The sequence below is a fragment of the Spermophilus citellus genome (assembly GCF_964194105.1).
Source record: "Spermophilus citellus genome assembly, chromosome: 8".
Lineage (NCBI taxonomy): Eukaryota > Metazoa > Chordata > Mammalia > Rodentia > Sciuridae > Spermophilus > Spermophilus citellus.
The window spans coordinates 68,332,920-68,355,678 of NC_138189.1; the positions used below are offsets into that span (position 1 = coordinate 68,332,920).

At 32.7% G+C, this 22,759-nt stretch overlaps 1 protein-coding gene across 12 annotated transcripts in view; it reads right to left on the reverse strand.

The window, feature by feature from the left end:
• The window catches only part of WDFY3 (WD repeat and FYVE domain containing 3), a 253,850-nt gene that overhangs the window by 82,230 nt on the left and 148,861 nt on the right, over nucleotides 1-22,759 (reverse strand). For all 12 annotated transcript variants that reach the window (XM_081304729.1, XM_081304731.1, XM_081304728.1 and 9 more), the window contains 14 exons: nucleotides 21,915-22,146; nucleotides 20,484-20,584; nucleotides 20,154-20,372; nucleotides 19,003-19,184; nucleotides 16,189-16,420; nucleotides 14,728-14,888; nucleotides 12,539-12,650; nucleotides 10,611-10,801; nucleotides 8,957-9,109; nucleotides 5,724-5,797; nucleotides 5,482-5,643; nucleotides 4,409-4,503; nucleotides 1,073-1,193; nucleotides 636-853 (listed from right to left, as the gene is read on the reverse strand). In XM_081304729.1, coding sequence (XP_081160855.1) covers nucleotides 636-853; nucleotides 1,073-1,193; nucleotides 4,409-4,503; nucleotides 5,482-5,643; nucleotides 5,724-5,797; nucleotides 8,957-9,109; nucleotides 10,611-10,801; nucleotides 12,539-12,650; nucleotides 14,728-14,888; nucleotides 16,189-16,420; nucleotides 19,003-19,184; nucleotides 20,154-20,372; nucleotides 20,484-20,584; nucleotides 21,915-22,146 — 2,253 coding nt within the window. The remainder of the gene's footprint in view (nucleotides 1-635; nucleotides 854-1,072; nucleotides 1,194-4,408; nucleotides 4,504-5,481; nucleotides 5,644-5,723; nucleotides 5,798-8,956; nucleotides 9,110-10,610; nucleotides 10,802-12,538; nucleotides 12,651-14,727; nucleotides 14,889-16,188; nucleotides 16,421-19,002; nucleotides 19,185-20,153; nucleotides 20,373-20,483; nucleotides 20,585-21,914; nucleotides 22,147-22,759) is intronic.

Sequence of the window (22,759 nt, forward strand, 5' to 3'; positions counted from 1 at the left end):
CTAGTTTTCTAATATTAAAAAAAGGTTCAGTTTGTTGAAAACAGCTACAAGAACTAGTGAGCAGAGGATAAGAAGCTTTGACTGAAATGCTGACTGAAATTAAATACTTGAGTGGCAATATGATATGACAGTTAAAAGCATATATTTCAGATATAAGTGCATGAATTCAAATTTTGACACTTCCTAGTTGTGTAACAAATAAATTCACCCCATACCTTGAGTTTCTAATTTATAAAATGGATATGATGGTGTTTACACATTATACAATTGTTATGCAAATGAAATGTTATTACATGGCAAGTGTTTAGTAACATACACAGAATAAACACTCAAAATAAACAATGGTTATTTCTACTGATAATTTGCTAATTATATGCATATAGTTCAGATAGGGACTATATTATAAAAAAGAAAGAAAGAAAGAAAGCCATAAATAATTCCCTGAGTTTTCAAAACTTTTAAACAATCTCTGACTTTACTTTGAATTTGAAACTATATAAGCTTTTCATCCTATCCTTAATTAAAATTCATGACTTAACAGTTATTGCACACACTAGAGAGTATGAGCTTAGGCAGGATTTAAAAACAAAATACAACAGCTTATTTTAAAGCAGCTGACTATACAAGTCCCATACCTAATACAGTTCCGATCTTATTGGTTAAGACAGAATCTGTTTGTTCAAGCCATCCTCCACCACTGAGTCCTTCTTTAAACTTGATGAGAATAGACTGATTACTCAGCAGGACAACAAGAATCCTCATGGCTGCTGTCACTGTGGTGGAATGCAAATGTTCTTCCATAAACATCATAATCCAGTCAAAACCCAGTGTCTTGACCAGTTCTTCACAAGCTCTATCGTGTAATAGATGAATTCAAAGAAACAAAATTAATTTCAGAAATTAGTATTTCAAATTAAAACAAAAAATATGATTGGCTTTCATTCTCTAGCTACTATAAATTTCAGGGTTAAAAAAAAGTCTATATAAAGCCAATGGCAATTTCATCTATTGCTTGATGTGAAATAACTACTGATAGCAAATGTACCATCAATTCTAAAAATGTTTTACTTACTGAAAGTTAATGCTTGTTTTTTCTTTAGATGTATAAACTAGTTTTAGCAAGATATCTAGAAGTCTGTTCCTCAAAAGTATGAGATTAGCAGATACAAGACCTCCAAACTCTTCCTCAGTTCCTAAAATGAAAATAAATTACGTTAAATATGCTTAGCAGATAAATGAGAACAAAATATCCAAAGTGTTCTTTGAAATCTCCATGAAAAATGAATATATTAGAGAACATACTAGGTAGAATTACTTTCCATTAAAGTGGACAAGAAAAGGGTCAGTTAATCATTTCTCTTTAGAACCCTCTGAAAATTGTTCATTTACATCTAACACTGAAACTAGTGATAATGCCTTGATTATCACATTAATACTTCCCTCCCCTACTCAGCAGTGGGAAAGGCACTGAGTAAGGACTATATATATATATATATATATATATATATATATATATATATATACATACATACATACATACATACAGATCCTCAACCACCCAGGTCATTAATTTCTAGCTTCTTTTTGAAGGACAAGTTAAATTATTAGATTCAAAAATTGAAAACAGGAAGCATAAACCTACTCAATAAATATCATACAGAAAGAGAGAATTACATAGCATAGAATAGGAACAAAGGCTCACAATGCACAAGAGACAGTAGAAAAGAAAAGAAGGAAAACAGGAGTTCAGGGGCCCTCAGTAGACAGATCTGAAAGCACATGGCTTGGGCAGCAGCATCCACTTCTTCCAGGCTAGCTACTTTTCTGGGGAAGGGCTGCAGGTGAGAGCCACAGTCTGCACACTTCCCTGTATATAGACAGAACTGATGTTCAGGCTGAATCTTACTGTGGTTATAAACTTTTATTTATTTAGGGACCCACTACTGAACTTCCTTTAAAAATGCTAATTTAGTGCTTTATTCATAATGGATGCTTCATGCTTACCAAAAGGAACAATACCCTTCTCTTCCAAGGGGCCCAGACTGGTAATTTGCATACTGCCTTATCAAAAGCATATCCTATGATGTCAATTGCTATAAGAATAACTTCCTTTAAAATTTTCTCCAGAAGGTGACATTCTACAGAGAAACTTGATATTCTCTTGTCTATTTTTCTGTCAATTATGTCTCCCCAACTTTTCAAATATAGTTTAAAAAATAAACTCTGGAAAGAACTTTCAGATTAATTTTATCCCACTCAAAACTCTTACTTTATTCTACACTGCATATCCCTTTTATGCTGTTTAATTATTTTGTATTGATTGGCATATCACTGTCCAGCATTATTCAAATAATTTTCTTGGTAGGTATGCCTATTAGAGAAATACTTGTTTAAAATCTCCAAGAAAAAGTGTGGTTTTACTTTTTGGAACATGAATGTAGTTAAGAGTTATCAGTTAATATTAAAAAAAAAAGAATATCATTCATCAACCAGAGTAGCAATGTACTTCTAACTTTCTGTTATTTCAAATGGCAATAAAGTGATGAGAATACCAATCTAAACAACTTGGTGGATCAACAGAATATTTTACTAATTTATACATTTCTACTGCTGTACTCAATATCAAGGAGGATTTTACCACATTCTGTCAGTACTGAATCCATTCATTGCTCAGCAAAAGATATAGAGAATAGACAAATGTGCTACATATTTTCAATAATCTTTAAAATATTTTCATTTCCTAATTCATAACTTACTCGGTTTATATTAATTCAAAACTTAGAAATATCTTTGCATATTGTAGGGTAAGTTAATAATGCTTAAAATGCTGGTTTTTAAGTTAAAAAGCTTAAAGTGCTGGTTTTAATCACCTTGTTTCAGATATGGTTATTGCTATGACCTTGTAAGTTTCTTTTACTTCTTTCTGTCTTTCTAGGAGACAATTTCCTCCCTTAAAAAATTGGGACAGTAGTCCCTCTATCACAGTGTGGTTGTGATATTATATAGAACACTTAAGTGTTCAATGAGTGTAGTCTATTGCTTTGATATTTATTGTTCTCATTCACTGGTAATTTTTGTTTTCCCAAAGAAATATCAATATTGTTTCAAATGAACTAGCAGCAGGTAATTGATCAGGGGTCTTAGGTTCTAGTACTGAATCTGTCACCAACATACTCTGTGATCTGTAGCAATTCACTAGTTCTTACAAATCTCTTGGACTTTCCATTGACAGTTGTGACTACACCATTTTGTTTTATTCATGAAGCACAGGGGAGGCAGTGTTCAGGACAGGAGAGCCAACAAGGAGGAGAATGTCTTTGCAAGGAGTGATATCACAATATTATGTCTCCCTCTACTATGTGGATAAGGTTTTGAGAATATTAAGATGATCATGTATGTAATACGATTCTCAAATAATGTAATAGGGTAATGACACAGCAGAGTCATCCCTCAGGATCCACAGGGAACTGGTTCCAGTACTCCTCACATTTATCAAAATACACAGTATAAAATGAACTATTTGCATATAACCTATGAAAACCTTCCCAGATACCTCAAGCCTTTTTTAGATTACTTAAATATCGGCTATGTAAATGCCATGAAAATACTTGTTATATGTTATATAGTATTGTTTAAGGAATAATGACTAGAAAAAAATATGAATATGCTCAGTACAGGAGTAATATTTTCCCCCTTAAATTCCAATATACAGTTGGTTGAATCACAGGTATAGAACCCAGGGATATGTAGAGCCGACTATATAATATTGAGAGTTTAATTTCAGAGATGAATCTAAAAGATTCTTTGAATGCTTTCTAGTCACCTTTCCTGTGTTAGAATATACAACAGAAAAATATGTGGAAACAGAGAGGGAAAAATGGGTATCCCATGAAAAACTTGCTTTCATGAACTCAGCAAAAAATTACGTAATTTTTCACAACTTAAAATTTTTACATTATATTTATATAAAATGATTCTAGAGAAATGTTCATTTTCTCAGTGATTATTATTAAATAGGGAAATGAAAATAATAGTATCATGGGTATAATTCACTCTTAGTCAAGTACTACATTTCTGAAGATGTATGTAAAATTAAAAATCAAATAATGTTAAAATTACACTAGAAGCATTTGCTATTTAAAGAAACATTGCTATGAACACTCTAATAATACAAAGGATTTTAGTTTTAAAGTAAAATTCACACTGTATTAAATTTTGTAGGCAATGTAATACTTCTGCACATTGTATGGGCTTGATATAAAAAATATATCTATGAAAGACCAAAAAAAATGTAAGGAGGAAAGTTATGTAACATTAACATATAATTCAAATGTTCTTTGTGTCAGAAGAGAAAGGGGCACAGCAATTAACTGATCATAATTTTCTCCAAATTCCAGGATCCACTCACCCAGGTCAAGTTTCTCTTCATTATTTATTTCCATAACTACAAATTTCTCACAAACTGCAAAGGTTGGCAAAGTAGAAGAAATAAACTGGCCAAATCTTCAAATAAAAAAAGAAATCAAGTTATGGATTTCATTTTTCTTTCCCCCAAAGAAAGAGTAAAATATAAAGAAATTAAAAATTAACACTTTTTATTTTAACTTTTATAGATTTTTAAGTGATTTTATTTGGCTTGCTTCCTCTTGTACCATCCCCAATAACAATATAAACAATGTTTTAAAAATATAGTTCTTCAGAAGTATGAATTCTTTAATGCACTAACTTAAATGGTTTCAAAAGACAAACATGACTGATTCAAGTTAAAATGCTCTAACATTATCTGTATAGATCCACTGTAGACTTGGTAGTTAATTTGGGATCTGGAAATAGTAGTACGGATCAAATCCTGACTCTAACACCTTTTAACCATGTGACAAGGGTCAAATGGTTTCATTTCTTTATTTATAAAGGGGAGAAAAACTTAAAACACTGATAGGTTTTGGTGATAATTTCACCAAAGCAATCATTACAATGCTAAGAATAAATACTAAATAAACAGGGATTATGATAACTACAATATTCCAAATGAATTCTGAAACTCCAATTTTAAATGTCGCCAAGTTAAAAACATGTTTTCAAGGTATGTGTATGTGATGGCAGTGGCATGTGCACAATGAGTGTATGTGTGTGTGGGTGCGCATGAGTGCTTGTGCACATACACTTGAGAATTAGCGGAATTAGGGGAAGAGGGCTGGGGACTGAACACTTTCATGTCTAGGCTAATCAATCTCATGGGGTTAATTCCCACATCTTTTCTCTCCAATATTCTATTATTCACTGGGGGCAACAACTAACTCTGCTTCATAAAAATAAAAGCAACATATTGAGGAATTACACATTTTTAATGCCTTACAAATATCATGGCATCAACATTACTGGTGTTATACTGGCACAATAACCAATTACATTCATCTCAATCATCTTAATCTCATTGGCACTTCTGGTTAATTAAAAGATAAATACAGAAGTTTTCACTACCTGAGCAGATCATTGCTGTTGGGAAAACCTTGTAGCAAGAAGCTCAGCACATTACTGATAGCAGCAATGGTAGGCTGGGATAAAGACATATCTCGAAGGGTCAGTAGCAGCTTTGGGATTAACTGGAATTCCCTCATTAACTTGGCATTCTTGGAAGCTTCACTGTAAGAGAAGAAAGATTTAATATACTGTACTATCATTTCTGTAGCTGAACAACTAACTACATAGGTATTAACTAATACCTGGACTCAGTGAGCAGTTCAATAAAGTGTTCAAATAAGGAAAGATGGAGTTCATATGGTGCATGGAGCCAGACCTATAACAAAAAAAACAAAACAAACAAACAAAAAAAAACAGTGGTAGATTTAAAGTTAAAAAAAATTCCCAAAATGTAATTCTGACAAAAACAAAGACAGCACATGGAATTTATTTCACTTATATATAATTAACTGAATATAACCACTTTATAAATTTTTATTTTTGTAAAGTCCTACAAAACAGCTTGTACATAGAAATAATATCAATCACTACAAATAGGCCAAAAAAAAGGACAGTTGATGGAATTATCATACTTAAAAAATCTGTTATAAATATGCTCTGCATGTTTAAAAATGTAACAAAAAGATGCAAATGAGGAGAGAAATGGAAGATATCATAGCTACAAAACAAACTTCTAGACATAACAAAATAATTAAAATGGAAAATATATGCATGACATTAATAGGAGATTAGATATTGTGGAAAGACAATTCAGGAAATCATTCAAAATGAAGTATAAGAAAAAAATACCAAAAATAAGTGACTAGATAGCACATTAGTGATTTGTGAAACAATATCAAGCAATCTCAAGATATATGGGATGTCCATAAAAGTAAGAAGGGCAGGAAAAATTTCAGATTTTATAAAAATGACAAATTTGCAAATCAACAAACCATGTCAAAGAAAGATAAAGAAGACAATGGAGTGACTTTTAAGTGTGAAAAGAATAAAAATAGTCAATTAGACTTATATTGCATGCAAAAATATCATTAGCAAATAAGGAATAAAGAAGACTTTTTCCAGATAGGAGAATTCATTAACAGAAGACTGGCACTGTAAGAAATGCTGAAGGAAGAATTATGCAAGATAGAGATTTGGATTCACAAAAATGAATAAGGAGTGTCATAAACACCATATATATAGGCAAATAAAAAAGAATTTTTAACATGACTTTTGAAAGTAATTGAATTATTTAAAGCAAAAACACTATAAACTATTGTGGAGATTATCAACATATAGAAGCTAAAGTAGAAAACAATGGAACAAAGGGTGAGAGGGAAGAAATGGAAAATATGCTACCAAAAGGTATTTACAAGGTATATTCAAAGACAACAAAATTTTCTGGATGCATATAAAAAGTTTAGGAAAACCAGTACAAAGGAAAATTTTTGTATGCTGTTTTAATTATTTATATTTGTGAAGTGGCTTTTTAAAGAATAGGATAAATTAGGTATTTATAGATTATTTATGGTTTGGGGTAATAAAGGATTATATAAAGTCATAAAGTACTCAAGATACTATGAAATGAAGCCAAAGTTTGTTAAGCAATTGCATTTCTGATGTTTTCTTACTAGATTTTAATCAGATAGCTATAAATAAAGCTAATTCACGATTTGAATGTGTCAGTTACCAAATGAAAACAATTTTAGGCTGGATTAGATAAATCTCTTAACTCCTACATAATCCTTTCTGCATACCCTCCCTATCTCTATATTTCCACAAGTATTTAATCAGCTATTTTTCTCTTCTAATGAACTGAACATTGTGAGGCATGGACTATATATTTTATTTTTACATCTTTAGCAACTAACATGGGGCTTGGTTCAAAAATATTCAGTAAATGCTTTCTTAAAGGAGAGGGTTAGGTATTAGTAGTCTGAATACCAAGCTAAGAAATATATATACTTCATTGTGTAAGAAAGGGAATTCACTGGGATTTAAGTAAGTAATATGCCTTTAAAAAAAAAAAAAACTAGATGACAAAGGTAGACAGGATAGCCTGAGGAAATGTGGAAAAAAGTGAACTATCCTAGGAGAAAGAGGAGACCTGACGGGGGCCAAGATTAGGATGTAGCAGCAGAAGCAAAAGAGGAAGACCATGAAATGTGAAAGAAGAGTCTACATGATTTTTGTGTCAGATTGTTTATAGACAGGGAGGAAGAAGGAAGCTGATTTTATAATTTCAAACCTAGGGAATGGTGGTATTATTAATAGAAACAGAAAAGTTAGAAGAAAGAACTAATTTGGGGAGGGATGTTAAGTTCAGTTAAGGTATTGCTGCTGGGACACTAAAATGGAAATGTTGAGAAAGAAGTAAGAAATAAGTCTGGAATTCAGGTGTCAAAGTTAGAGATTTAGATTAGAAAGTTAACTCCATAGAGATGAGACTGTGGGATTAGGTGAGAATCTAAAGATAAAAAACAAACAACATAAAACCTCAACAAAATAGTAAGAAATAAAAATGAACATCTTTCCATAAAATCATGAAAATTTTATGGTCAGAAAATTTTACTAAAATTAATGAGAGGGAAAAAAGAACTAGGACAGTGTTGCCTGAAAACTGGCAAGAGATGTAGGAGATACAAGAAGAGGATAAGGAACCACATCAAATGCTATTGAGAGCTATGGAGGCTGATAAGTGAGCACGGGCCATAGATTATTATCCTCATAGGTAAGAAAATCTAGTTTCAGTAAAACAGGTAGGGCCTGCAGCCTGTTTTCTGGGATTCCATAATCGAGGGAACAGCATATAATAATTATAAGGAAGAGTTAGGGCCTAGTACCATATCTGTGAACATTAGATGCTATCACCATTCTGGTAGCAGAGAAACAAGTCAAGGAAGACAGACATAATCTCTGCTCTCATAAAGCCTAGAGATCCTTCAGTTTTCCAGGGATGTAATGTATACATTTCTTGCATATTGATTAATATGAAGAGTGGGATGAAAAAAGAAGTGAGCTAAAAGGATAAACGTGATTAAGGATAAAAATGATTAAGTGGGACCTTCAGAGGACAGAGGGCAAGCTTCATGGGTGATAAGACAGCAAAAGTGGAAATCTTGTTATTTTGGCAAAACGAATGATATTTTACCATATAGTTTGTATTAACCCAAATTATAAGTCCAGATGCCTATTTACTGTAGAAAAGTTTCTATCATAATTATTTGAAGAAAACATTTGCCTCCAAATCACCAGTGCAGCAGTGTATTAACTAGCTTAGGTAAATGTACTGCACCATTTCATTTCTATGTTTGTAGAGTGGAATATATCTGAAGAGAAAGAAATTCTGCTCTTTATATTTTACTAAACAATGTTAGTACAATAATCATAAAATTACAAAACTTTAAACACATCTTAGGGATAAAAGTGTTTATTATACAAAATTTAAAAATGGATTCATTGACTACATGCTACCATCCAATGTTTATATACATACTTCAAAATCACAAAGCAGGTCCTGGAAAGCAGTTGAATTGGGAATAATGGAGGTCTCATGTCCACTATCAACAGTTCCCACCAAGGAGAAAGTTAGATGGAGGATGTGGCTATTAAGAAGGGAACGTTTCTTTTTAAGCAGCATTGCCAGCAACTGTAAGAAAGTAACAACAAATGCCTTTTGATAAATCACCATGTATGTATATATCACTCACACTCACACACATACACGACACATATGAAAATACATGTAGAGTAATGAGGCCTCTGAGCTGATTTCTAAATTTTTATTGTGTTAAATACAACAATACAATTAGAGAAAATCTAAAAAACAAAATAATCCTAACACTCTACTAAAATATATTTCCATATAAATATTTGAATAGTTGTTCCTATCACAGGCATTTGTACTCTTTTTCTCTATACAAAAAGACTTTTTTCTTTTGCAACATAGCCTTCATAATTACAATGTAAAAGACTAAATGCTATTCTATGGGACAATAATAATACACTCAGTCATTTTCATACATTTGGTACACTTATATTATTCTTATTTTTTCATGGTGAAAAATGCTACAATAAATGTTCTGAAAGTGTTATAAAACAAAAACATTTACAAAAATAAAGTATAATTAAATTAAATTTATACAACATAGTAAGTAGCATACTCACTACTAATGAAATAATTGCTAAAGCTGTAGGACACATATGTGTTTCATCTATGATAGAGGAATTTAATCTTGCTCCAAATACTTGTTTCAAATTACTTCTCACAAGTAATTTTATTTTGCTGAATTATGTTACTAGATGTCTATGGATGAATGCTGTGCATTTAAATTTCATGTGGGCTTTCAGGAATAGCATGGCACACTTAACTCTGCACTGGCTCCTGAACAAGTAAGAGAATTAAAGGAGGACAGGGTATGAGGTGGAAGGAACCACAAGAAAAAAGGGAATAGTGTGGATTGATCATTGATCTGGCAATCTCTCTCTCATAGGGGGTAACATGACCCGATTTAATTTCATTTCCATTTCCACAAAGAAAAACAATATCCAAATAAGCAAACTATTGATCTAAAAATACAGTTGGGTCTCTATATTCATGGATTCTACAACTATACATTTAACCAAAACTTGAATCAAAAATATAGAAAAAAAATACGGATATTTTTATTGTCATAATTCCCTAAACAAAACAGTGTAACAACTATTTACGTAGAATTTAATCTACATAGTTTTAGGTATTATAAGTAATCTGGAAATGATTTAGTGCTTACGGGAGGATGTGCACAGATTATGCACAAAAACTGTGGCATTTTATGAGACCTGAGCATTTACAGATTTTGACATCTGTTGGGGGGTCCTGGAACTAACCCCCAAGAACAGTAATGAAAACTATATTCAAATGTATCAAAACTATGTGGAAACAATGTAGCTTACTTCAAAGGTGTAGTGTGTAAGACTAGATAAGAATGGATAAAAGGATAAACTGAAACAAAGAAAACTTGTTCTTATTTGGCATGTACTACTTTTAATAAAAACGACAGACTTTTTAAGTACACTTGGACAAGCGTATTCCTCTAGATCTTGGGAAAAAAAAAAACCATGAACAATAGAATATCCTTTGATGTGAAGTGAAGGCAAAGGTTACAAACCTGGTAGCCCTTGATTCTTTCCATTTCTTTGCTGGCCAGTGGGTTACTCTTGACTACACAAACCAGGGCCTTGACTGCTGCATATAACCCTTCCACATCAGAGGCCATGGCCACTAGGCCCAGGATGGCTGCAGCTCCACCAATGTACTGCAAAGTAGTGGCAACAGGCTTAGGAACAAATGTTCTTACTCCTGATTAAAAGATAGTGAAAAATAATTAAAATAAATTTACCACACAAACAAGAACTGAATAAATCATCTTAAGTAGTTTGCTTGTAACTGTAACTTTTATTTTAAAAAAGTTTTTCTGTCCTAGTATTCTAACAAAATGAAACAATTAAAGGTAGAGTTTGGGAGAAGACAATAATGTTAATATACATACTATCAGAGAAGGGTCAGGTGTAAAGGAGAAAGTAGAGAAGAACTGGGTTTCAGAGCAAGCACCAATATAGCCACTGTGTGGCATTGGGCAGCATACAGACTGAGGTGAGAGTGCCTTATTAGATTCTTTGGGTAATATACTTAGGGGAATTCTGTGAACTGGGGAAGGAGTCACAGAAGCCACTCTGGCAGGGATGAAGTACTTCCTACAGATAAGCCAAGCCAAGTAAAGCACATTACTCACCGTTATTAAAGGCTTCTCCTTGATCAGTAATCTGAGTCACAACATCAGTGAGTCCAGGAGAGAACCTGACTTTGAAAACTACCTTCTATGGTAATCAGGGCCAGTATTATTATTTCATAGGTGAGAAGACTAATGGTATAGAGCTTAAAACCTCTGGGCTAATGTCACATAGTTACAACCTAAGTCCTTATTCACTGCATTCCACTATATCACACCACTGCTACATTTCTGAAATGGACAAAGAGCAGTGCTCAAGGAAAACTACCATATGCTATAGTGCAAAGGAAACTGTTTTAACAGTGCAACATTATGAAAAAAGAACAACAAAGTTAAAATTTGTGTACATCACTGGGAGTTAAAAATTGTCAAGGACTGACTGGTGGTAAGCACCTCTACTCCCAGTAACTTGGGCACCTGAGGCAGGATGATCACAAGTTCAAGGCCAGCCTCATCAACTTAAGAATACTGTGTCTAAAATAAAAAAAATTAATAAGGGCTGGGGATATAGTTCAGTAAAAGAGTACCCTGGATTCAATTCCCAGTACCACAAAAAATAAAAATAAAATATTGCCAAGAACTGATAAACGTCCTTGCTGGTAGGATTTGGATCAGTATTATAGCAACTTTTTGTTAATCTACAAAGGAACCAATATTACTTACTGAAGTATATATTAAAAGGAATAATAACTGGTTCTCAATTTTGGATGGACTGGTGGGATAATATCTTAAGATCCTATCCAGCCAAAACAATTTTTTTAAGTAAATTGCATACATGAGGCTCTATAGAATGACATATCAGCTCTAAGTTTTATTACAGTTAGATTTCACAAAAGTTCTTATTTTAAACTCAGTACTAAATTAACAAAAGAATTCATGAACAAAATCACTGCTAAACCAAACCATGAAAGAATAAATAATAGTTCTAAATATTTTGTTGTTGTTGCAGGGCCGGGGATAGAACCCAGGGCCACATCATGCTCTGCAAGCACTCTACTGCTGAGCTATACCTATGCCCCTAATAGTTTAGAACAGTTTGAAATTTACTGAAAAACATCATAGTAGCATATAGTCAATGTTCATCAGTGCTGACAAGAGGGAAAAGTTAATGAGGTTTTATAAAAGGTGGACCTGTTTTTAAAGTTGACTGGAATGTGAGGTTGTTACATTAATCTCTAAATACTTCAAGACTGCTACAGGTCAAGAATTAAAAATGATGCATTTAAATATTACCTCTCAAGTGAGGAAAGTTAATTTAAACTCAAGGCAAATAAAAAGTCTTAACAAACTAAGGCAGTTTAACTCACCCAAATATCCAATCAGAGTAGCCCCAATTGTCCGTGCAGGTCCATTAAGGTGTCCTGCTGAATTGTGTATCAACTTCACAGGGGTGGCATTCTCGTGGGAGGAAATGCCTAACTGAAGAATAGGAAAAGAAAATAATGTAATTATAGAAGAACAGCCTGACTCTTTTGATTGGAAAAGAAACAAACTGTAAGATCGTTAATATATATTTTCTCTCTTTCTATAAGAATATTTAAAAAAAAATTTTTTTTAAATGGGCAAACACTTCCAAAGTAGAAACTCTCAAAAAGTAAGTTAAATACAATTTACTAATGACCAGGAATCCTGGGACCCAATTTCAGGCGTCCTTCTGAGTGAAGCCTATGGCATGGTTTATACATCACTCAGTGCCTCACAGCACCCCAGTCAATGAACATATTAACATCCAGAACAAGTATACTTAATTCATGACAATTATCAGAGTTTGAAGATAAAATATTTACACAAGAAAAGGACATGTCAAATTTCTGTAGGTAGGCATGCATGTACACACACATACAATATAATGTAAGAAATATAAAAGCAAGAAATTTACTTTTTATTCACTGCTGTTTCTTGAATAAAAGTGCCTGGCACACAGTAGGTGGTGGATAAAAAAGATGTTGAGTGATAATTTTAAGAATAGCAATTGCTGGGCTTCTTCATTGCCAATATAAATACAAGAATACAAATCATGTTTAATTTCATATAAAGAAATTCTCACATTATCAAATTAAGCTAAATATCTACATGTGTTTCGCTTAAATCAGGAGCCAGATAAACCAGCACACAGGGAGTCAATGTGAAAAGGACTGAAATATGTTAATTAGAGCCCACAAATAAAGACACGGCGAAGCAGAAAGAGTTATTTGCAAGAATAATTGGGTATCGATTCAAGATGTTCACTGAATTCCAATCAAGTTTCTCAAAAGACTTGGGATATCATACTCAAACTGCTGAAGACCAAAGATAAAAAGAAAAAATTGAAAGCAGCCAGAGAAAAATAAGTTGACATACTTATAGTATATAGTCAGAAACTTGAAGACAAGAGGGCAATGGCACAGTAGAACAACATTTAAAATGCAGACAGAAAAAACTTGTTATCAAATAATACTATATCTAACCATCTTGTACATCCATCCATTCTGTACAACCATGAGAATGGAGTCCTAACTAGAATAAGATATAGCCCATGACTGTATAATTAATACAAAGTGAATTCTACTGCCGTGCATAACTAAAATATCCAGTAAAAAAAAACAACATAAATATGGTATAAAGGAAAGACTATTATATCTAAGGATGAAGACCATCCTGTCATTGTATTGTTGTTGGATCAAATGATCAGCAACTTAGTAACTTAAACAAATTTATTATCTTATATTTCTGAAGGTCAAAAGTAGAAAATGAATTTTTTGAGGTGAGGCGTTAATCGGGATTGAACTCAGGGACACTTGGCCACTGAGCCACATCCCCAGCCCTATTTTGTATTTTAGAGACAGGATCTCACTGAGTTGCTTATTGCCTTGCTTTTGCTGAGGCTGGCTTTGAACTTGAGATCCTCTTGCCTCAGCATCCTGAGTCACTGGGATCACAAGCATTCGGCCACCACGCCCAGCTAAAAAATCAATTTCAGTGGGCGAAAATCAAGGTATTGGTTCCTTTTAGTGGCTTTGTAAGAGAATTTATTTCCTATCTTTTTCAGCTTTTATAGGCTACTGTAGCATTCTTTGGCTAACTGCCCCATCTTCATCTTTAAAGGAATGGAAGCTTGAATCCTCTCATCATATAGTACCACTCTGGCTTATTTTTCTTAGTTTTATCTTTGGGGACCCTTGTGAGTCAATTGGGACCATGTGAACGTTTAAGATAATTTTCTTACCCTAAGATCACTCAATTACCTATTTCAATCTTCTATCTGCAACCTAAATCCCTCTTTTCCATGTATCGCAACATAATATATTCACAGGATTAGGATATGGATGTATCTGAGGGCCTAAATATAATGAATATATTAAGATGCTAAATAAATAAATTTTCAATTAAAAGTAAATGAAATAAAATAAAAACAGTGCTGTGTCAAGCTCTCTTTTTAGAAATCACTCCAAATGAGGCTCTGGCATAGCTTTCCAGTGAGAATCAGCCATAGTTACTGGGAAGTTCTTCTGCTTACCTGTTTAGCAATGGCTTTGCTATCCAACTTGTTATACACTTTCCGGATTCTTGCTACTGTCAAGGAGGACACAGATAGTGCATAGAGACCAAAGGACACCTTTTCTTCTGGAACTAATGACACAGGAGAAGGGATAACACCTTCGGATTTTGCATCTTTACCTACAAAAGAATAATTCTTTTCAGAATAATCAGTTGTTTTCCCTATCCTAATACAAAGTTTTTATTCTTTTATTCTTACTATAATTTTATCAGTGGGTGAAGCTGAAAATCTTTTCAAGTTGGAATAAGGAACCTGAACTTAAAAACTATTTTCAGCTTTTCATTCATTTCTCTCATTAGAAATTAGGAACAACTATTTAGTCATAAGACCTTAAATTTCAAGTTTAAAATATGCTCAACATATAGCATAATGTGAAGGAAAAAAATTAATTTTATCTAACAAATTGTAAAATATCCCTAAGAATAAAGGGAAGGAAAACAAGTGGAATAGCTGTGAGCTTTGCAGTACTTGATCTCTTCAGCACGAAGATCAGCTATGCCTCTCCAGATTCATCTGGACAACACAACACAGAAGTGAAGAGCATACATTTTGGATCTAAATGCTGTGAGTTTCAATCTTGTTTTACAACTTAAAAGCTGGGTGACCTGCGTAAATGTGCCTTAGTTTCCTCATCTGCAAAATGGGGATGACAATGACAGTTCCAACTCAATGTTCTAAGATGAATATGAGGGGCTCATAACAAATATGTCCTTCATGTGTACTAACTTACTTATCACATGCAAGTGCTCAGTAAGCGTCAGCTCTTATTATATGTTATTTAATCAAGAATATGAATAAAAGGACAAATTACATAGTCATACGATTTTTTTATTCTACAATATACTTGTACTGACTCTTTTGAGACCCTTGGTAGAACCAGAATAAGGCAAAGAAAGACATCACCTAGAAGGGCAACTACAAATCAATTTCAGCTTAATATTTTTTTTTATTTTATATATCTTTTGAGAGAAAACATAATAAAAAATGGACTATAGGAATAAAAGGATGAGGAAAAATGATGCTAATTGGCTAGTCACAAGAATATAGGTTTATCTGAACCCACTCTAACAAGAGTAGCAACACTTTAAACTGCTTCATGTAATAGGAAAAATTGTAGAAAGAGAACAGGGTTAAGGTTAGGCTCTTAAAGAGTATATACCTACATCTTTGAGCCAATAAGAGAACCTGGAAAATAAGCAACAAAGAATAAAGACAAAGAATCAGGAAAGTGCAGTAAGATCAATGGAGGAGAGCACTGCAAAAAGAAGTGAAAATGGTTAATAATATCATGTTAAGGGAAATTAGGAGAGAAGGTCCTTTTCTCAGATAAACATATGCACAGTTTTATATACACATACACATCTATGCTGCATGGGTTGAGCCTCATTCAACTTTGAGAACTAAGAGTAAGTTACTCACATGGCATGCACACGGCCTGAAAGCTTCCAACATAATTTGGTCCAAGTTCATAAATGGTAGTAATATTTGAAGGAGGTAAAACTTCTTCTAGAAAATGGGTAGGTCCCAGGCGCCAAACCAATGAAGCAATCTGGCGTTGTGCAGGTGGAGTGCCAATGTAGGCATAAACTGTGCTCACCACGGGGGGATTCACAGAGCCTGAACCCCCAGGAGTACTGTGAACATAATGAAGCTACAAAGCAGACAAAACAAAGGTGTGAGATGAAGAAAAACATTTTTACCAGGAAACTAATTAGTTAGCCTGTATATTTTCTCATGGTCACCCAACTTTACAAATGTATAAATACACGTTGAGAAAACTAAGAACAGGGTAAGATTCTGGGATCTGTAAGATGTAAAGATGTTATCAAATTCTCAAAGAAAATGAAACTAATGCTAGAAATGGTAATAATTGAACATAGAAATACTATCATTGTCTGGTTGTTCTGCATGTCAAACTAATGATGCTTCTCTGAAATTTTAGGGTTAATATAAAAAATAGAGAGCTTCCTACTATGGAATTAATGCAGTCTTAAAATTAGTCCTAGGGCTGGGGTTGTGGCTCAGTGGTAGAGTGCTTGCCTAGCATGTGTGAAGAACTGGGTTCTGTTCTCAGCACCATATATAATTAAATAAAATAAAGGTCCATTGACATCTAAAAAGTTATATTAAAAAAATTAGTTGTAACATTCATTGTGAGTCTGTTAACTAAAGTTATGGATGAAAATGTCTTATAGGAGTGAAGAGTTGTAAAATATTAGAGAAAATTTAGAAAAATGAAGTCTATGTTTAGTCTCCATGTAAAACAATAACCCTTACTGATTGACATTCTCAGATTTGAAATAACACTTCTGTTTACTGACAAGGTGCCTAACATCAATCATTTATAATAAATCTATAATTAGATAGTGTATAAGATAAAAGGAAATCAAGTTGCTCCTTATACAAGCAGATCTTATCACCTAATGAAATGAGAGACACTTCCATTGACTGTTTTGTCATAACATCATCCCAGCGTTAGATCACATCCATGATTCGATATATTAAAGAACAGTCTCAGGTGATATTCATACAAGACTATGACAACTCATAGGGACAGCAATGATGATGATGTAAATATATCAGTGATTAATCTCCTATCCCTCAACTCTAGAAACTGAGGACATTTTTGTTTTTAGTGATGGTAATATTAGAAGCAACCTACTAGACAATCTACAAACTCGGTTTAAATGTAGTCATGTAAATGAAGAAATAAAAAATGATGCCCATGGGATGTGTTTTGGGGTTTATCATAATGAAACATTATGTTGCAATTGGAACACTATTATCATAAGGAAGGAAATATATTCACAGAAGCTGTTGTTTTCACACAGGACACAACTTTGCCTTTGTTACTGTTTCAAATGAAATAATTAAGAAGGACACTACCTTTTTAAGAGCTTGATAGCTGAGTTCTGTAGAAAGTAACTACAGATTCAGTATGACTTATTCAAAATGTATGGGATCCGAAATATTTCAGATTTTAGTCTTTCAGATTTTGGAATATTTACATAGACTTTACTAGTTGACCATCTCTAATCTGAAATTCAGATGCTCTAAAATTTGAAACTTTTTATATATCATGTTAGTATTCGAAAAGTTCTAGAATTTTGGAGCATTTGGATTTTTGGATTGGAGATGCTCAACCTGGGGCAACATTCATAGTAATTTGGAACATAGAATTTCACCTGATTCTTTATTGGTTACTTCAATTTTCTTCTAATTATGAAAGTATAGCAATCTAGAGGATTGCTTATGCAGTCATTTATTTATATATCTACAATGATTATCAGAGACAAACCGAGGTGATCAAAAGCAAAGAAAAACCAATTCTAGCTCTAGAGAAATACAGTCTTCTAAATTGGGTGTCAACATACTTTATATACAAACAGAGATACAAAAATTTGTGGTATATGTGTGTATTAAGAATTGTAATGCAAAAAAAAAGTACATGTATAAAGGAAAAAAAAATAGCGTTACCTTAGATTAGGTAGAGGGAAGTGAAAGGAGGGGAAGGAAGAGGGATGTGGGATAAGAAAGATAGTGGAATGAAACAGACATTATTACTTTATGTATATATATATATATATATATATATATATATATATATATATATATATGAGACTGTATGACCAATATGATTCTACAATATGTATACTCAGAAAAATGAGAAATTATATCCCATCTATGTATGATATATCAAAGTATATAAGTGAATTCTACTGTCTTGTATAACTAATTAAAACAAAAATTTAAAAAAAGAGAAATACAGTTTTCTGGATTAAATCAGAATGGTAACAATGAAGTGACAAAGTAATGTATTCATAGTTTACTTAGACATCCTGAAACTTGTGTTTCTAGTGTGAAAAAGAATTTAGCAATCTGACCCAAGGGCTGACAAAATCAGTAACTCCTTTAGGACCCTATAATCCCTCCTTTCTCTTCTTCTTAATAAAATAATAAGAGCTAGTTAGCCACATGACTCTAACATACTGTTGAAACAGGCATTGAAAGTCAACTTAAAATTAAGATAGTAATCTTAAAAACACTCCCACAATCTACATTATATGTATTTATGAATATGTCAAAATGAACCCCATTATTATGTGTAACTATAATGTACTAATAAAAACATTAAAAAATACTTCTGCAAAATACATACACACACCCCACATATACACATACCTTCTTAAGCTACCTTGCAAACTGGTGCATTTAAAAGTATAATATGCTTACCTTTACAGTGTTAACAAGCTGTCCATCAATATAGAGGGCTGCAGTACTGTTTTTCAGCATGCCTTTGCTCATCACCAAAACCAGATGATGCCACTGTCCCTCAACTATAAGCTCTCCACATCGAAAGCGGGCACAGCATGGCAGAATCTCATAAAAAGAGGATTCTTCACTAAAATCATCAACTAAAATGAGGGAAAGATGTATAAAACTTTTGGCAGTATCCTCCTTGTTCTGATAATAATTCATATTCAGATCAGCATATTTTGATTTTTAAGCTAAAATAAAATGATGATGCACATGAAGATTCCCTGTTCACTTAATAACCATGGCTGTAGTAAGAAATAAAGCCTAGAATCTAGGCATGCTCTCATCTGCTAAAGTACTTACAATTACATTCAAAGAAAGTTACAATAGCTAATGAAGTAAAAAAGAAACAAGCTAAATGGATGATAAAAGTTATCATAAACAATAAAAAGAGACTAGTTGACACCAAAACCAAAAATAAACAAGTAGGACTACATGGATCTGTACAGCTTCTGTACAGAAAAGGAAACAATCAACATAGTGAAAAGGCAATTTACGGAATGACATAAAATACACACAAGCTACATATCTGATAAGGGGTAATCTCTAATATATACATACATAACTCAAACAACTTGATAATAAAGAAGCTAGTAGACGAATTTCTTCTAAGACACAAAAAATAGCTGATGGGTACACAAACACAAGCTCAACATCACTAATCATCAGAAAAATACAAACAAAAATCAAAATAATTTAGCACCTCACACCTGTCAGGATGGCTATCATCAAAAAACAAAAAATAAGCAATGGTGGGGAGGATGAGAAATTGGAAGTCTTGGGCACTGTTGGTGGAAAAGCAAAAGGGTTTTCTGTCATGATATAGAAAACAGCATGGAGGTTCTTCAACAAATTGAAAGTAAAACTATCAGATGATCTAGCAATCCCACTTCTGGGTATTTATCCAAAAAAACTTAAATCATGATCTCAAAGAGACACTATATTAAAACACTATATTAACTATATTACAGAATGGCAGCAAAAGGTCATTCTGCCTTAAAATATTAAAATGACATTTTTATACTTTCTAGATTCAAAGGAGAAAATAGAAAAAGACAAATACGGACCATAATTTTGGAGTAATTCCTCTTTAGTGGAAACAATCAGAGACCGGTCTTTTGCTGACAGAACTACAGCAAGGCACACGTAATGCTGCTCAGAAGAATTTGCTCGGCGAACAATAGTAAGGAGTCTGACGGGGTGGTTATTAGGAGGAGAACTGAAGTGTTCAATACAAAACCAGCTAGAATAGCTTAAGCCAGATGGAGGAGGGAAGAATCTTTCACCTGAAATAAAAGTGGCAAAATAAAAATGAAAGAGTGTTTTGACTCATATTTATATTTAAAAAGAGGCCAACGAAAGCATATAAAGGAACTACTGAAAAATGAAGTATTTACCAGAGCCAATGCCGCTGACCACAGCCCCATCATTAAGACATGTTGTGACAGCAGTATTTGTAGGGGCATTATGAGGAGCCAAACTAGGCAGAAACAGGCAGCTATTGAAGAAAAGACAACATATATATTAGAGATAACTATTTCTTCTCTTAACACTATGGATGTACCACAGTGAAATAAACTGCCAGTATATAAAAGAGAGAAAAGATCAAAAAATAAATCTGAATATCTAGAAAAACCCTTCCTGTGTTTTAATTATGTGAGAGTATTAAACACAATGCTTTAAAATCTCTAACAACATGTTAGGTTTAAACTCTTGAAAATTAAGATATAATTTGAATATGTAAAACACAAATGTATAACCTCAATCACAGCATTAGGATAATTTAATCACTGTATAAAAACTTCCCTTGTGCCCATTTCCAATCACTATCTATCTCTTCTTTCCACTATTCTGATTAGTTTTGATTATTCCCAACCATCCATTGTTTGAAAATGACCCATGACTACATGTTTAAAATCCAACTACAGAGTTAGATAAATGTGTAAGAATCCCAAAAAACAATGTATACATGTACATATTATCTACTAGCAGTCTAAGAATTCACAGATCTAGCTATTTATAAAAATACACAAATAACAATAAGAGAGTTTGTACTGGCTCATATTTACATTGATAGGGGGCCAACTAAAGATAAAAACTTTATAATCTAGCTGTTAGATCTATTAGCATTTGTATCTACTTCGAGGCAGGTGCACTTAAAAAATATCTAGGTTCTCTGAGATTCTTTATTGCTGCTTGTGCTACTGTAGAATTTTCTGTCACTTAAATTAATTTGTTCATTAGAAGTGATAATCATTGAATATTAATAATGTATAAGATACTATGTTAGGTAATTTGTGGGATAGCATGATGACAAAACCTAGGCTAGGAGGTTTTCACCTAATTTAAATTAACATATTATCTCTATATATTCATATTTATTATATCAGGGGTGTGCAAACTTTCAGGAGATGGCCAGATGATAAACATTTTGTGCTCTGTGAGTTAGCAACTCTGTCATTTGCTATCAAGAATATCAAAGTCTGAAGACACAGTGCCAAAGCAGCCATACAAAATGCTATGTTCTAATAACACTTCATCCACAAGAAATAAAAAAACCTTACCAAGAAAAGCAGATTTGGCAAATGGGCCTTAGATTACTGACTCATTTATTACATTGATTTATTTAACATAATAATTAATTTAAAATAATTACACTAGAAATCTTGAAATAGTATTCTCAAAGAACACAAATTATTTGAATATACATAGTATAGTATATACCATAATTGGTATTTACCAAGTAAATTTAAAACAAAAGATTCATTTGCAAAGTTACAAAGCAGAAAATAAAACAATAGAATAAGGCTATCTTACAATTTCCTTACCCAAACCCTTCAAGGGATGTGTCAAATTCAACAAATGCTGGAGTAACTGATGACCCGTGAAGTCGGATGTCATGCGGGGTTGTCATGGAGACCAGACACTTCACCCTGGTTAAGGGTACAGTGCTACCTTCTGCAGATTTTACCAGGCTCTTGCTTATCCGGTAATGGTTATCTTCAGGTAAGCTAAAAACACTATCAGAACCCAGACCTTCCAGAGATGTGATCATACTATCTGTAAGTCAAAGAAAATCTCTTAGTGAAAATACCATGCAGAATTTTAAAATAACTTTACAAGGCTAATTTATTTTTAAATACTATTTTTAAATTTCAATATGTAATTATTTTCTTTTTAAATACTAAGGGCACTAACCAAATTTAATGTACTTTATGTTCCTTTTTAAACTTAAATAGGCTATTCCCTTTTTTACTTAAAACTAAATTAATATGCACACTGCAGAAACACTGGAAACTAGAGTACAATTAAGAATAAAAATCACCAATAATCACCTGTTAAAATGTAATTTAAGAATTCTGTACTGATTTATAAAACAGTTTATGCTTTTATTTTATAAAACTACTTTTTATCATTTCTCTTATAAAAGAAAGTAAAATATTCTAGAAGCATTACAACAAAAAGAAACAGGTCGTCTTAGGAGAAACTATCAGAGATAAACAGCTACAACTTGATTTCTCTATCTTCCCCCATTTGAATTTTTTTCTTTATAACTATTAAAATTAAATTTGTGATCACAAAATTGAATTTAAGAATTCCTATGTATATGTAAATGGAAACAATTTCAATAATGAAAAGACAAATTTTAAGCAAACCGTCCTGTCTTCCTAGG